The sequence below is a fragment of the Canis lupus genome, chromosome 25, assembly GCF_048164855.1.
Source record: "Canis lupus baileyi chromosome 25, mCanLup2.hap1, whole genome shotgun sequence".
In the NCBI taxonomy this organism is placed as follows: domain Eukaryota; kingdom Metazoa; phylum Chordata; class Mammalia; order Carnivora; family Canidae; genus Canis; species Canis lupus.
The window spans coordinates 8,406,806-8,420,533 of NC_132862.1; the positions used below are offsets into that span (position 1 = coordinate 8,406,806).

The 13,728-nt window shown below is 36.0% G+C and overlaps 1 protein-coding gene across 7 annotated transcripts in view; it reads left to right on the forward strand.

Moving 5' to 3' along the window:
• Window positions 1–13,728, forward strand: part of SCAF11 (SR-related CTD associated factor 11) — a 73,980-nt gene that overhangs the window by 13,868 nt on the left and 46,384 nt on the right. For 2 of the 7 annotated variants that reach the window (XM_072798231.1, XM_072798234.1), the window contains exons 2-3: window positions 5,872–5,925; window positions 13,492–13,573. In XM_072798231.1, coding sequence (XP_072654332.1) covers window positions 13,513–13,573 — 61 coding nt within the window. In that variant the 5' untranslated portion in view covers window positions 5,872–5,925; window positions 13,492–13,512. Of the gene's footprint in view, window positions 1–1,059; window positions 1,121–5,871; window positions 5,926–11,081; window positions 11,247–11,331; window positions 11,356–13,491; window positions 13,574–13,728 lie in introns of those variants that run through there. The other 5 variants (XM_072798232.1, XM_072798236.1, XM_072798233.1 and 2 more) reach the window with 5 other exon arrangements.

Genomic DNA, 13,728 nt, shown 5'->3' on the forward strand with positions numbered 1-13,728 from the left:
TCAGGCCCTGGACTGAAGGTGGCGCTAAACCACTGAGCCACCCAGGCTGCCCTACTATTTTATTTTTTAGAGAGAGAGAGAGAGAGAGAGAGCATACATGGGAGCAGGGGTGGGGGCAGAGGGAGAGAATCTTAAGCAGGTTCCATGCCCTTGACCAGGGCTTGATCTCACCACCCTGGGATCACCACCTGAGCTGAAATCAAGAGTCAGATGCCCAGCTGACTGAGCCACCCAGGTGTTCCCATTTTATTTTTGTGATTCTCTCTTTGTTCTTATGTAACCTGTTTCTTTGGGTTATTTGAACAGTTTTTAGTAGTCCAGTTTATTCTCTTTTTGCCTAGATATCATTCTTTTTTTAGTGATTGCTCTAAGGATTATAATACATTTTTATTTTCACAGTTTCCTTAGAATCAATATTTTATTACTTCAAGTGAAATATAGAATTCTTATTACCATTTGGGGTCCCTTTACCCTTTATGTTGTAATTGTCTTCTGTTACATCTACATGTATTGGAAATCTTATTAGAAAGTTTTGTAATATTTCCTTTTAATTGCCAAACATATTTTAAAGAATTCAAGAGGAAGGTAGTTCATTATATTTATCCAGATATTTATCACTTGTGTTGCTCTTCCATCATTTCTTGTGTTCTTTTTAAGGATAATTTTACTAGATTGAGGATTCTAGGCTTACAGTTCTTTTCTATCTTAGCACTTCTTTAAGTGTGCTTTAAGTGTGAATAACTAATAATTTAGTTATTCAAGTCATTAGCCCACCTTCTCCTCGTAAGTAATGCACTGTTTCTTTCAGTCTGCTTGCAAGATTTTTTACTTTGTAATTTTCGGTAGGCATGGATTTCATTATCCTATTTGGGGTTTGTGAGCCTTTTGAATTTAGAGGTTGATATCTTCTACTAAATTTGGGAGTTTCTAGAACTCATTTTCTTCTCTTTGGGCACTTGACATGAATGTTAGGGTTTTAGTGTTGTTCCACAGGTCTCTGAGGCACTATTTTTGTTTTCAATATTTTTTTCCCAATATTTTTTCTATTTTTCAGATTGGGTAATTTCTGTTGATGTGAGTTTCCATTCTGCTATTGAGTCCAGTGTATTTTCTCTTTCAGGTATTGCATTTTTTAGTTCCGAAATTTCTATTTGATGATTCTTTATATCTTGTGTGTTTTGTGGGTGGTTTTTTTTTTTTTTTCCTGTGACTTTCTGGTTTTCCATTTGTTTCAAGAGTATTTGCTCTTATTTGTGGAACATTTTTATACCTGCTTTAAAGTCTTGTCAGGTAATTCACCCAGTGTTCTAATATCTGTGTTGTCTTGGTGTTGTTTTCTGTTGATTCTCTTTTCCCACAGGAGTTTGAGGGTTTTTTGTTCTCCCTGCCAAGTAATTTTGAGTTGTGTTTTGGAGATTTTAAACATATGAATTTTACTGTCTTGTTTAAATGCTATGGAGAATGTCGATATTTTTGTTTGGACACGTAGTTGATTCAGTTGGGTTTTAGACCACAAGTTCTAGCCACTTTTCTTTAGGTTCTAGTTTTAATCTCAGTTCTATTTTCAAAACCATTGTACTACATTTGGATTTTTCTCTTATTGTGTATTATCCAGTAGCCAATCTATGACCTGTATACGGAGGTTTAGTATTAAGTCTATGGTATGCTGCTTAAGGTTAAACCTATAAATGTACAGTTCAGGGGTGAGCTGGGAGTTCATAACTAACTTACAAGTTACTTAAATTTTCCCCTGTTATGCTCATGGTATTTTCTAGATCCCTGGGACACCCTCCTTGCTTTCTTCCCCTGGCTAGAAACCCCAGTCTTCATTTCATTTATTTCACTCTGGTGCATATTTTCTACAGTTGCATCTGGAAGCAAGTGACAGGAAGACAGGAGAAAAACGGAGATTAGTCCAGTTTCTTTACTCAGTGAGGATGGTACCTTTCCCTCAGAGTTTTAAGCTCCTGCTGACTATGCTGCTGCCACAGTTGCAACTCTCACCACAGGATTGCTTGGAAATTGGGTCATGGGGAATGAAAAACGGAAAAAGAAGAGATTCCCCTTACTCTTTCTGAGCAATTAGGAGACCCCCCTTTCCACTCTTTGGACAGAGATAGAGGGCTTTTCCTAGAGCTAGCTTTCTCCCTCTCTCTCTCTCTCTCTCTCTCTCTCTCTCTTTTACCAATAGCCACTTTTGGGTTTAGGTTCCAATTAAGCCCAGGGTGGGGGCAAAATAGGATGGAAAAATTATAAGTTCACCACCAACCTGATAATATATCAGATTCTGGGCTCTTCCCCAATTCACCTGTTGTTACTTACTTTCAAAATTTCAGTTAGCTGCTGCTTTTATTCTGTCTGGGTTTTATAGTTTCAGTCAATGAGATAAACAAGGTGGAATGTGCTTACTCCATTTTACCCAGAACCAGAACTCCCCAGATTACTTATTACCAGTTTTAGAATGTAATGATAATCTCCTTATTTAGATTTAGGATCTCCTTATTTCAGTTAAATATGGTCTCTCAGTTACATTTCTTTAAACATATGTGTGATCCTCTGTGTAACAGTGCAAGCCCTATTGCGGAGATGCTACATGTAATGTAAAACAGGAAAATTAATGTCTCTTTTAGAGCATAGTCTTGATGAACTCTCATTTTCTGTAATTATATTACATTTGAAAACCTGTTTTCCTATTTTCAATCTGTTTTCTCTCTAAGGATTTCCAGTTTCCCTTCACTTTGGAAATATTTTATTCTTTATGCATTCTAACCTTTTACAGTGATTTACTTCAGGGGCATCTGGTGGCTCACTCAGTTAAGTGTCTGCCTTTGGCTCAGATTATGATCTCAGGGTCCTGGGATTGAGCCTCACATTGGGCTCTCTGCTCAACTGAGAGTTTGCGTCCCTCCCCGCAGCTTGTACTCACATGCATGTATGCGTGCACATGCGCACTCTCCCTCCCTCTCTCAAAATGATTTGAGGGGCACCGGGGTGACTCAGTCAGTTGAGTGTCTACCTTTGACTTGGGTCATGATCCTGGGATTGAGCCCCGCATCAGGCTCCCCACTCACTGGGGAGTCTGCTTCTCCCTCTCCCTCTGCCCTTCCCTCCCCACTTGTGGTGTCCCTTTCTCAAGTAAAATCTTTTTAAAAAATGATTTTCTTTAAAAATTAGGCTATTGGTTATTGTAGAGTTAAGTATGAGGTGGTATGCTTCATATTAGTGGACTCTTGGCTCTCACGTGTTGTTGCAGACACTGCACAAAAATTATAGAGACGTTCTGAAGCATATCTTCACTTCTTTAATTGATATGGGAAGCTGATTTTATTATAAGACTGATAAGTCTGGATGACTTCACCTTTTTTATTTTCAGTTTGTTTGAAACAACAAGATATAAGATTATTTTGTTCATTGATGAATGGTGCTTGGAAAACAAGCTTTTTTTGGATATAGGTCCAGAGTGAAGGAATTGAATATGAAAGATTCTCAGAAATTCCTGTGGTTGATCAGTTGCTGATAAGCAACCACATCACTGAAAATCTTAGCCAACATTAAATATAGGAAGTATTTCCAGGGCCTGATGTGGAATAGTAACTGAAAGAAGAATATGTGTCTTATATGTTCAGGTTGCTATAACAGAAGTCACAAACCAAATGGCTTATAAGCAATAGAAGTGTATTTCTCACAGTTCTGGTGGCAGGATGGTTGAGTGAGGGCCCTCTTCCGGGTCACAGACTATCTTTTGCGTCCTCATGTGGTCGAAGAAGGGGCTTGGGATCTCTCTGGAGCTTCTTTTTATAAGGCACTAATCCCATTCTTGAGGGTTCTACTTATATGATTTAAGCACTTCCCAAAGGCCCCACTTACTAATAACATCATCACATACTCAGCATTTTAACATGTAAATTTTGGGAGATAAAAACATTCAGACCATTGCAACATATAAATGAGTCCGCAAAAACTAAAACTGATTGAAAGTCTTAAGTTTCATATCCATTTCAGTAGTTATAAAGTTGGGGTGAAATTGAAACTATTGGTAGAAATGAAAATTTTGTTGCTGTTTTTGTTACTACATATAATTTACTGGTTCTTCATTCTGAGTAAGAATTTTATATTTAGGGTTGCTGGGGGCTTAGTGGTTGAGTGTCTGCCTTGGCTTGCATTGTGATCCCGGGGTCCTGGGATCGAGTCCTGCATCAGGCTCCCCATGGGGGAGCCTGCTTCTTCCTCTGCCTGTCTCTGCCTCTCTCTGTCTCTCATGAATAAATAAAATCTTAAAAAAATTTTTTATTTTTTAAAAAAAAATGTGATGTTGAAAAAACATTGTGTTAAAGGGACATTTATTAAAGACCTATTAGTGTTTTTATATATTTTTTTAAAGATTTTATTTATTCATGAGAGACACACAGAGGCAGAGACATTGGCAGAGGGAGATGCAAGTTCCCTTCAAGGAGTCTGATGTGGGACTTGATTCCAGGACTCCAGGACCATGCCCTGAGCTGAAGGCAGTCGCTCAACCACTGAGCCACCCAAGCGTCGTCCCCTATTAGTTATTTTTAAAAAAAAATTATAAAGTAGGCTTCATCCAATGTGTGGCGCTTGAACTCATGACCTGAGATTAAGGTCTGAGGTGAAAAAGAAAGATCTGAGTTGAGATCAAGAGTTGGACAATTGACCAACTGAGTCACCCAGGCCCTCGGATTATTTTTTTTAATTGTGTGGCAGATAATTGTGTGAAATACACTATTTTATAAAATTTGTAGAAAGAGAAAAGATACTTCTATTTCTACAAAGTAGAATGTCCACAGGCAGTGTGAATGTCCATCCATTATCTGAAAACCTTTTTTGGAAGATAAACCTTCATGGTGTGGGGTCTGGCACAGTGTTATCTTTTATGTTTGCCTAATGGTCATTTCCATATAGGAAGTTGAACATAGAACATCAGTTTACCTGTGCTCTGATTTACATGTATCCTTCCTTTGTTTTGAAAATTAAAATTCTCACTGTCACGTTAAAATTGATAGTTCCAGCTCTGAGTCCTTTAAAGATGGAAATGTCACAGTGGTACAGAATGGTCAGGGAGTTAGAAAAATGCGTTTTTAATCTGTTTGGTCTCAGTTGGAAAGCCTTTTTTACAAATGCATATATGTTGCAAGGATTTTGTGCTCATTATGTGCTCCTGTTACATTTTGTGCTTAACCCCATTACAGCACCTGCTGTACTGTATTGTAATTTTTGATTTTTTTTTGTTTTTGTTATTGTCAGGTGTGTCAGTGTGTAAGGCCTAATGGCACCTAGGAAATAGGGGCACTGACTAAATATTGAGTGAATAAATAAAGATAGGCTGTAGCAAGGTAGAGAGTCTGGTATGGGTCCTATCTGAACAAAGAGGAAAAAAAAAGAAGTGACTGCTGGTTAAGCATATTTCAGGTCTGGAGTTCAGCAAGTAATTTAAATTCTAGTAGTTGTTGAATTTTCTGTATCTTTTTCAAAATTGTCTTCTTAGGTGATGAGACCAGTCTATTTGTTGAGGTAGATCTTTTTCTAATTCTCCATTACTTTGTTTTCAGTTGGTTTTTTCCTGTACGCTAAAATGTGACTTCTTGTGCTTTTTTTTTTTTTACTAAACAGAATGTTTTCATTGTTGTTTGCTTCCATTACCTGTGTGCATCTTCATATATGAAGGCATATAGTTACTCTGTCAAAAATGTCCTATATTGTAAATAAATTGTATTCACTATTCAGAGGCCTCTGCAATAAATCATCTTTTATGTTTTCCTGTTTTCTTTTTTTCTGAACCCAAGATAAATAGGGGAGTAGCTAGGTGAAAGTAAAGTAAAATAGGACTAATTTTCATAATTCCCTCCCCAGAATAGTTTGCTGGAAAACTGATTACGTGACCCCTTGTCTTCAAGAATCTTAAAGGTAAGAGGGCTTGTGAATATTTGTATACTTATGAAAAAATTAAAATGACACTTTTAGGTACTACCCTGGAAATTCTGGTTATAGCTTTACTTACATATAACCTCTTCTTTTTTTCTGAAGTTGCCGTGTTAAAACCATTTAGTGTTTTATTTCCTATACCTATATAAAGTAGGATAGGATGCAAAAATCCTAGGATTGTTTTCTTTTTGATTCCTAGATTTTTTTTCTTGCTTCAACATTTTTATCTCCAGATAAATAGGAATCTTGATAAGTACTATCAGTGTAGAATAGAGAGCATGTTTATTTTTGTATTATCTATTTGAAAAGCTATTTGACAGATTTAAATTTTGTGAATTCTTTACTCACATTCTTTATGTAGATATTCTTTGAAATACAGTAGTTTTTAAAATAATGGAAATCTCTTCTTAGTGAGAGTCCTAAAGATTTATCAATCTTCCATCCTGTGATATACTTAAGATCCTCTTAGGGTGGGATGGTGTTCATGTGTTTGTGCCTGTGCGTTAGTTGTTATTTCTTTTGTGCTAGTTTTGGTGCTAAGCACTTTAAAAGGATTATGTGATTATATAATTTAGTCTTCATAATGACCAAAGTGGTTATTAGTATTATCTCCATTAGCTAGGTGAGGAAACAAGCTTAAAGAGGTTAAGGTCACACAGCTAGTAAGTGGCAGACTAATTGCAGTTTGAACTTAGTTTTTTTTTCTAAAACCTGTGCTTAAAGGGACATTCTGTCTATATACTGAAGAGTACTAATATTAAAGCTTCAGCAACAAACATGCAGGTGAGGGATATTGTAAACAAAAACATGTCAGAACAGGCCATGTGAAGCAAAGAAATCTACTTACAAACTCCAATAAAACTGTTATACAGGTAGAAAAAACAAAAAACTTTGAGAGCCTTTTGTAAGGGTTTTACAGATCAACAGTTACAGAGCAGGACTGAGTTGATTATGTAGCAGAGACTTGGAAAGGAAATATTTATTAAACTGAAGGAGTTAATTGCCTTAACCTTACTCTGAAGTGAATTAGCTGAGGGCACTAGAGCAAATATCTGTGATAGTTTAAGCCAGATTGGTAAAATAAATGTAGATATAAATCAACAAAATCACATAGCCTTCAGGGGTGTTTTAAAAGGAACCCAAGGACAGGGTTGTAGAACCATGGACTTAAGATGTGTAGTAACTGTCATGCCAGAGTACAGGTTGAATATAGATGTAGGTAGATGCCTATACTTTAGAAAACTTGAAGAGCCTTCTGCTGTGAGAGACTGAAACACATCTGTAAACTTTTTCTGGAAAGGGCCAGGTCATAGGTATTTTTATTTAGGCTTTGCAGTGTATATGGTTTCTTTCAGCTACTCATCTTTGCCACTGTACTGTGAAAGAAGCCATAGGCAATATGTAAATGAATGAGCGTGGCTGTGTTCAACAAAATTTTATTTACAGAAAACCTTGGCCATTTTTTTGACCACTGGCTTATGATAATGCACACTATCCCTCCCGAGATATTAGTAAAAAATAGCTTTGCTATGGTTTCTCCCAATGAAAATAACATTCTTAAAGGGAGGATCAAATTTCTGAATAGGTAATTGGGAGGCAGTTAATGGCTTTATATAAGACTGGGATTGAGATGAAAAATTGTGCATTTAATTGTAATGGTTATTAACATTTGAGTGTTTATTACTGCTAGATAATATCATAAACACAGGTTTGCCTGACTGACACCAGTGCCCAAGTCATTAATCACTGAAATATACCACTCAGAGTACCTTACTGAGTGCCCCTTCTTTTTAAATTGAATTTTTTTGGACAGGGGATTGAATTTGGGAACAGTGTATCTTGGATAGAGGATTGGAAATGAAGGAGAAAGAATAGATTATCTGAGAGTGGTTCTGGGAGTCACTGGATACTCTGAAGACTTTAGCCATGTGAATCAGTATAGTATTTAGCATCTTCATGAAATATGCTTTGTCCTTGGCATAAGTATGTCCAACACAGGGATAGCTCTTAACTTTTTCCCAGTATCCCTTTCATTCAGCCTTGGCTCTCATTTATCCTATCTGTTCTCTTCTATGGTAGAATCTGTAATGGCAGGATTGGGTTTGGGAGTGGGGTGGGAAATAGAGTTAAACTTCCTCATGGCCTTTTATATGTCTTTGTGTGCACAAAAGATCTGAGGTACTCTTCTGACAGAATATTAGTGGACTTGATCAATTTAGTTGTTACTCAGAAATGTTGATTTGTATTTTTTCAGTTCGGTGTTTGTCTTTGTCTTTCCCTCGTGTCTAGGGAAAATAAAAAAAAAATGGGCAGTTAACACTTTTATTACCCTTCCCTATTTTTATATTCTTACTAGCACTAATAATAACAATAGGGGCACCTGGATGGTTCAGTTGCTTGAGCATGGGCTCTTGATTTCTGCTCAGGTAATGATCTCAGGGTCCTGGGACCAAGTCCCACATCAGGCTCCGTGCTCAGCAGGGAGTCAGGTTGAGGATTCTTTCTCCCTGCCCCTCTTCATGCATGGGTGTGCATGCTCTCTACAAATAAATCTTTTTTAAAAAGTAATGATAATAATAACAGCTATTTAATGCATGGCAGTGGAGCTGGGATTTGAAGTTAGGTCTGAGTCTTAACTAGGATGTTCATATCTTTAGATACAATGGACTTGGCCGGAAGGACAGTAGGAGGGAACAAGGAGAGCAAAGTTGAAAGTGTGAACTGGATGTCGATGGAAAGACTTTGGAAGAGAAAAGGAGAAAAGAAAAGGAGAAAAGAAAAAGAGAAAGGCTTTGGAAGGCTTTGGAAGAGAAAAGGATGGGGGGAAGGGAAGGATAGGAATTTTAAGTAGAGCCAGTCAAGGCTAAAATGTTTAATTTCTGTTACCAGGAACCTCTGTTCCCTTCTCTGATTCCTTGAAGCTTGAGGTGCTTCAGCAACCACTACAAGAGAAAATACATTATTAGCATCTTAGGTGTAACTTGAAACAGTTTTCTTTTATAGAGGATGGTAGTTATATCCTAGAATTTTGCTGTGACTGGAGCCAGTAACCACACTGAATTACTTAAATTTAATTAAAAACCTAAAGAAAATGAAAAACTTAGTTCCTCAGTTGTACTAGCTGCATTTCAAGTACTTGATAGAACAATTCCCTGTTGGACAGTCCTGTTCTAGAAAATTGAACTGTCTTCTACACTACTGTTAGTTGAATGCACTATAATGGCTGGCCTAGGATTCTCATTTCCATGTATTCCAGGGTTTGGGAGAATGAATTCTGAATTCTGAAAACTGATTTGTATTAGTGCTGTTTTTTGTTTCGTTTTGTTTTGTTTTAAATTCCACATCTAAAAGTTGATGGCTTTTATGATAAAGAAAATTTTTAAGTTAGGCCATTCTCCCCCAAACTGTTTTTATGAACATATTTGGAATAGTATTTCTAATACATAACAGAAGCAATTATATAATGAAATAAGAAGGGTAACTTGGAAGATACAAGTGCTTTAAGATCGTTCTGTTAGAGATAACAGACTTAAGAGATACTGTACCTTGGAAAGGTGGAGCCTGGGAAGAGATATTAAAAGATTGAAATCTGTAAATTAAAGTCATATGAAAAGTAAACAGAACTAACTTAAAGTCAAGAATGAAGAACCATTCTTCGAAATTTATTGAAGTAAACCAAAATTAAAAGAAAATTCGGTTTGGTTTATAGGTAATTACAGAACTCGGTTGAACTATTAAGTAGCATAGGTAGAATACGGCATGATTCAGAATCATAAATAGCATCATAAACTCAAGTTATATTTAACTTTTTGGATAACCACAGGAGGGATAGTCCTGCCCACCCACGGCTTATCTCTTAGGTTTTTTTTTTTTTATGACAAATATTGGCCTAGGACTAAGAGTCTGCATTGTATTCCTATGCTCCTGTTACTGGAAATTTAAAACAAAACTGATATTAAAAACTATGAATCCTTAGATTAAAAATTGGAATCGAGGCAGATAGAACAAATAAATGTGAACAAACTGTAAGTTTCTAAGTTGTTGAACTAAAATTTGTGACTTTTATCTAGTGAAATGCCTGAACCCTATCATTTTGAGCGAATAAACTGGCAATGTAGCCTAATTGTTTTAGATATGGCAGCAGTTAATACATGATGTACTCAAGAAGCATAGAACTTTTAAGAATTTGGAGCACTTAGTTTTTTAAGCAGATTTCTAACAAGGGCAGTCTGTAACTTGATTGAGGCTTCTTAGTTTCTAAGTGGTAAACTATTGCTTATGTACTTCATTGCATGAATTAAAATAGAGCAGTATTCACTGTAAAATATTAGTTATAAATTGTAATTTATATATTAATACAAGCTTAATATTCTTAAGGGAGGAAATGTGAAAACAGCATAAGGTTAGACTACCCAATGGGACATAAATTATTTAGCTACGTAAAGGAATGGTATATTGCACATTTTGATAACTTCCTAGATTTTTAAAATATGTTAATTTTCAAATTGATGTTTTATCACATTTAATATTTTTTATTCTTAGATACTTAGGATACCAGGGGAGTTGATGTGGTATGAATTTCCCCACATAAGGATTACACTCAATTATAGATCATATCAGGAACACAGTATGCCTCCAAAATCAATTAAGTTGGGAAGTTGCCTAGAGCAATGTTTCTCAGGTTTTAACGTAGGTAGGTATAAATCATGTCCAGATCTTTTTTTTTTTTTTAAGATTTATTTATTTATTTATGATAGAGAGCGAGGCAGAGACACAGGAGGAGGGAGAAGCAAGCAGACTTCATGAGAGAGCTAGAGAGAGAGAGAGAGAGAGAGAGAGAGGCAAAGACACAGGAGGAGGGAGAAGCAGGCTCCATGCCGGGAGCCTGACGCGGGACTCGATCCCGGGACTCCAGGATCGCGCCCCGGGCCAAAGGCAGGCGCTAAACCGCTGAGCCACCCAGGGATCCCATCATGTCCAGATCTTGATTAAATTCTTATTCACTAGGTCTGGAATGGTGCCTGTGGTATCCTGCGTTTGTAACAAGTTCCCATGTGACACTGATACTGTCCTAAGTGAATACCAAGTAGAGTAACCTATGACTGACAGAATATTTTAAAAGTAATCTTCTGTCTCAGTAATTCCGTTATTGTAGTCGCTCCGGTCAGAATACTTTGAAATTATCCTGGACTCTTGATACTTTGGAATTATCCTGGACTTCCGTTCTCTCTGCAAATCCTGACGGCTGTATTTTGAAAACACCTGGAATTTGAACCCTTTTCATCACCATTGCTGCTACTCTGGTACAAGCTGCTGTCATCTTCCTCCCTAGATGATTAGTGTCCTTGCTTTTTCCTTTGCCACCTCCTCTGCTTACAATCTGCTACTGGCCCATGTCATTCAAAGAAACAGGTGTGTTTACCTTAGCCCTTAAGGTGTTGCATGATCTTATTACCTTTCTGTCTTTTTTTATTACTTTTCCTCTTTTTCATTCTATTCTAACCACATTTACCTCCTTGTTTTTCCTTGAACACATCACACATGCTGCTCTTCTCTGCCTTTGGACTTTGATATTTACTGTTCTTTTCTGCCTAGAATATAGGTCCTCTCAGTATTCACATAATTCTCTCTTGATTGTTTCAGATTGCCATTTCAAATTTTACTTTATCAGAAAGTCTTTCACTAAATACTTTGTATACATAATGACTTCTTCATAATTGTGGGTTTATTTTATAATTATTTTTTTCAACATCTCAACATACTAGATATTTTAGTGTGTTCATTGTTTCTCCCCTACTAGAATGTAAAGTCAGGAATTTCTGTCTCTTATTCAGTGCTATATTTAGAGCATTGCCTAATTGTATACCTAAGGCACTTAGTAAATCTTTGAATTAAAAAAAAAAAAAAAAAAAGCCCACGGAAGTGATTGGATCTCTGTTTGAATGTCTTCATTGATAGGTTAGTTATTCTACCTCCCTTTAGTACAGCCCATTCCATTTGAAAGTAACTGCTAACCTCCTTAAGCTTTTCTGTTCTTCCAGGCTAAACATTCTTACTACTTTTTACCTTTTTTTATTTGATACGATCTCCAGGGCTGTCACCAGTTTGGTCATCTTCCCTGGACATTCATCATTTTGTTGTTTGTCCCCTAAAGGGGAATAGCATCAGAACTAAAGTTTTGCAAATGTAGGCTGAAGGGAAGTTTTCTTTTTGTTTTTGACAATCTTTTTATTAAGGGAGACTGATTAAATTAACTTTTTAAAGTAACTCTAATCCTTACTGATTTTGACTTTTTAATGTACGAAAACCTTTAAATCCTTTATCTTTGTGCTGCTAAGTTTCTTATCTGCTTTACATTTGGTTTTTGAACCAAATTATGGGTCTTTGCATTTCTCCTTATTTAGCTTAAAAAAATTTTCCTAGGCAATACGTACTTTAAATGTAGAAACTAGTATGTTTAAATTATTTAAGAAACTAATAGAAAAATTCCTTTGTATAATTGCGGGAGCATTATAACTGATGAAAAAAAAAGAATTATAACTGATGAAATTGGGGATTTCTTGTGCCTAGATATTCCAGAATGTTTTTGAACAGCTCATTAGAATCATGTGTTTTGTATCAGTTCAAGAAAGAATTTTGGGTTAACTTACAAAATAATTTTACCTCAAAAACTTATTCCCCTTTACTAACAAATTAATTTTCTTTCCCACGTTTCTCTTTTTGCCTTTTGGAATCGCCATTTTCTTAGTCCTTTAGGCCAGAATAATCTTTGACTCCTTCCCCGTATTTATTTAGTTACCATATCTCAGAAATTCTTGTTAATTCCAAATCTGTCTGCTTCTCATCTCTCCCTGCTATAATCCATTTCTGTGCTTTGCTGGCAGATCATTCTTTTAAAAGATGCATTTATATTCCTTTTATCATTTCAGTCTTCTTCAGAGGAATCTGTAAGATTGCATCTGAACTTCTCCATCATTGGTGATCGATTTGTAATCTGTCCCTACTTGATTTACATTGCTCTGCTTATTGCTTTCCTTACTCATGACTATAGTCTTTCAGATGAACTTCTTGGCATATATCCCTCTACAGTACACACACACAACACTCACAACACATGCTCTTTCTTTCTTTCTCTCATACTTTTTACTCATTCTTGTCAGATTGGCCTAGTTAAATGTATTTATTACTTTATACTGTGTTGTCCCTTAAATGCCTTAAACTCCTCAACACACATAACCTATCACCTTCAGTGAAAACTCCAGTTCAAATTGATTTCTTTTCCCTAAACTCTAATTATTTTAAGCCTGTTCCATAAAATCTATCATTTAGTTTTTGTTGCTTAGTACCTATATAAGGCTTTCCCTTTCAGTAAGACTTGATGGCAAGGAGTATAAAAAACTACTGGATTATATGTAAAATTTACTGACTTGGCTTGTACTGTGTTCTTTTATGTATAAAATAATTTCTTATAGTTCTGGGGGTTTTCGTTTTTCATTGATACTGGGAGAAAGCAAACATAAAAATTCTCTGTTATAATTCATCCTATAGGAAACCCTTTCTCAAGGAGAAATGAAGAGGAAGACTGTATATACCTTAAATGTGGGAGATCGGGAGTATGAAGATATGGAAGGTAACTTTTTATTTTTTATAAAGCTTGTGTGTTGAAAGCAAAACTTAGTGTTTCTGAACTGTTCATTTGAATATATTTCAAAATACCAGAGTGGTTTTTTGTTTTGTTTTGTTTTCACTTCTTTTTATTGTTCTACCTGAATATGCTACCTGAAT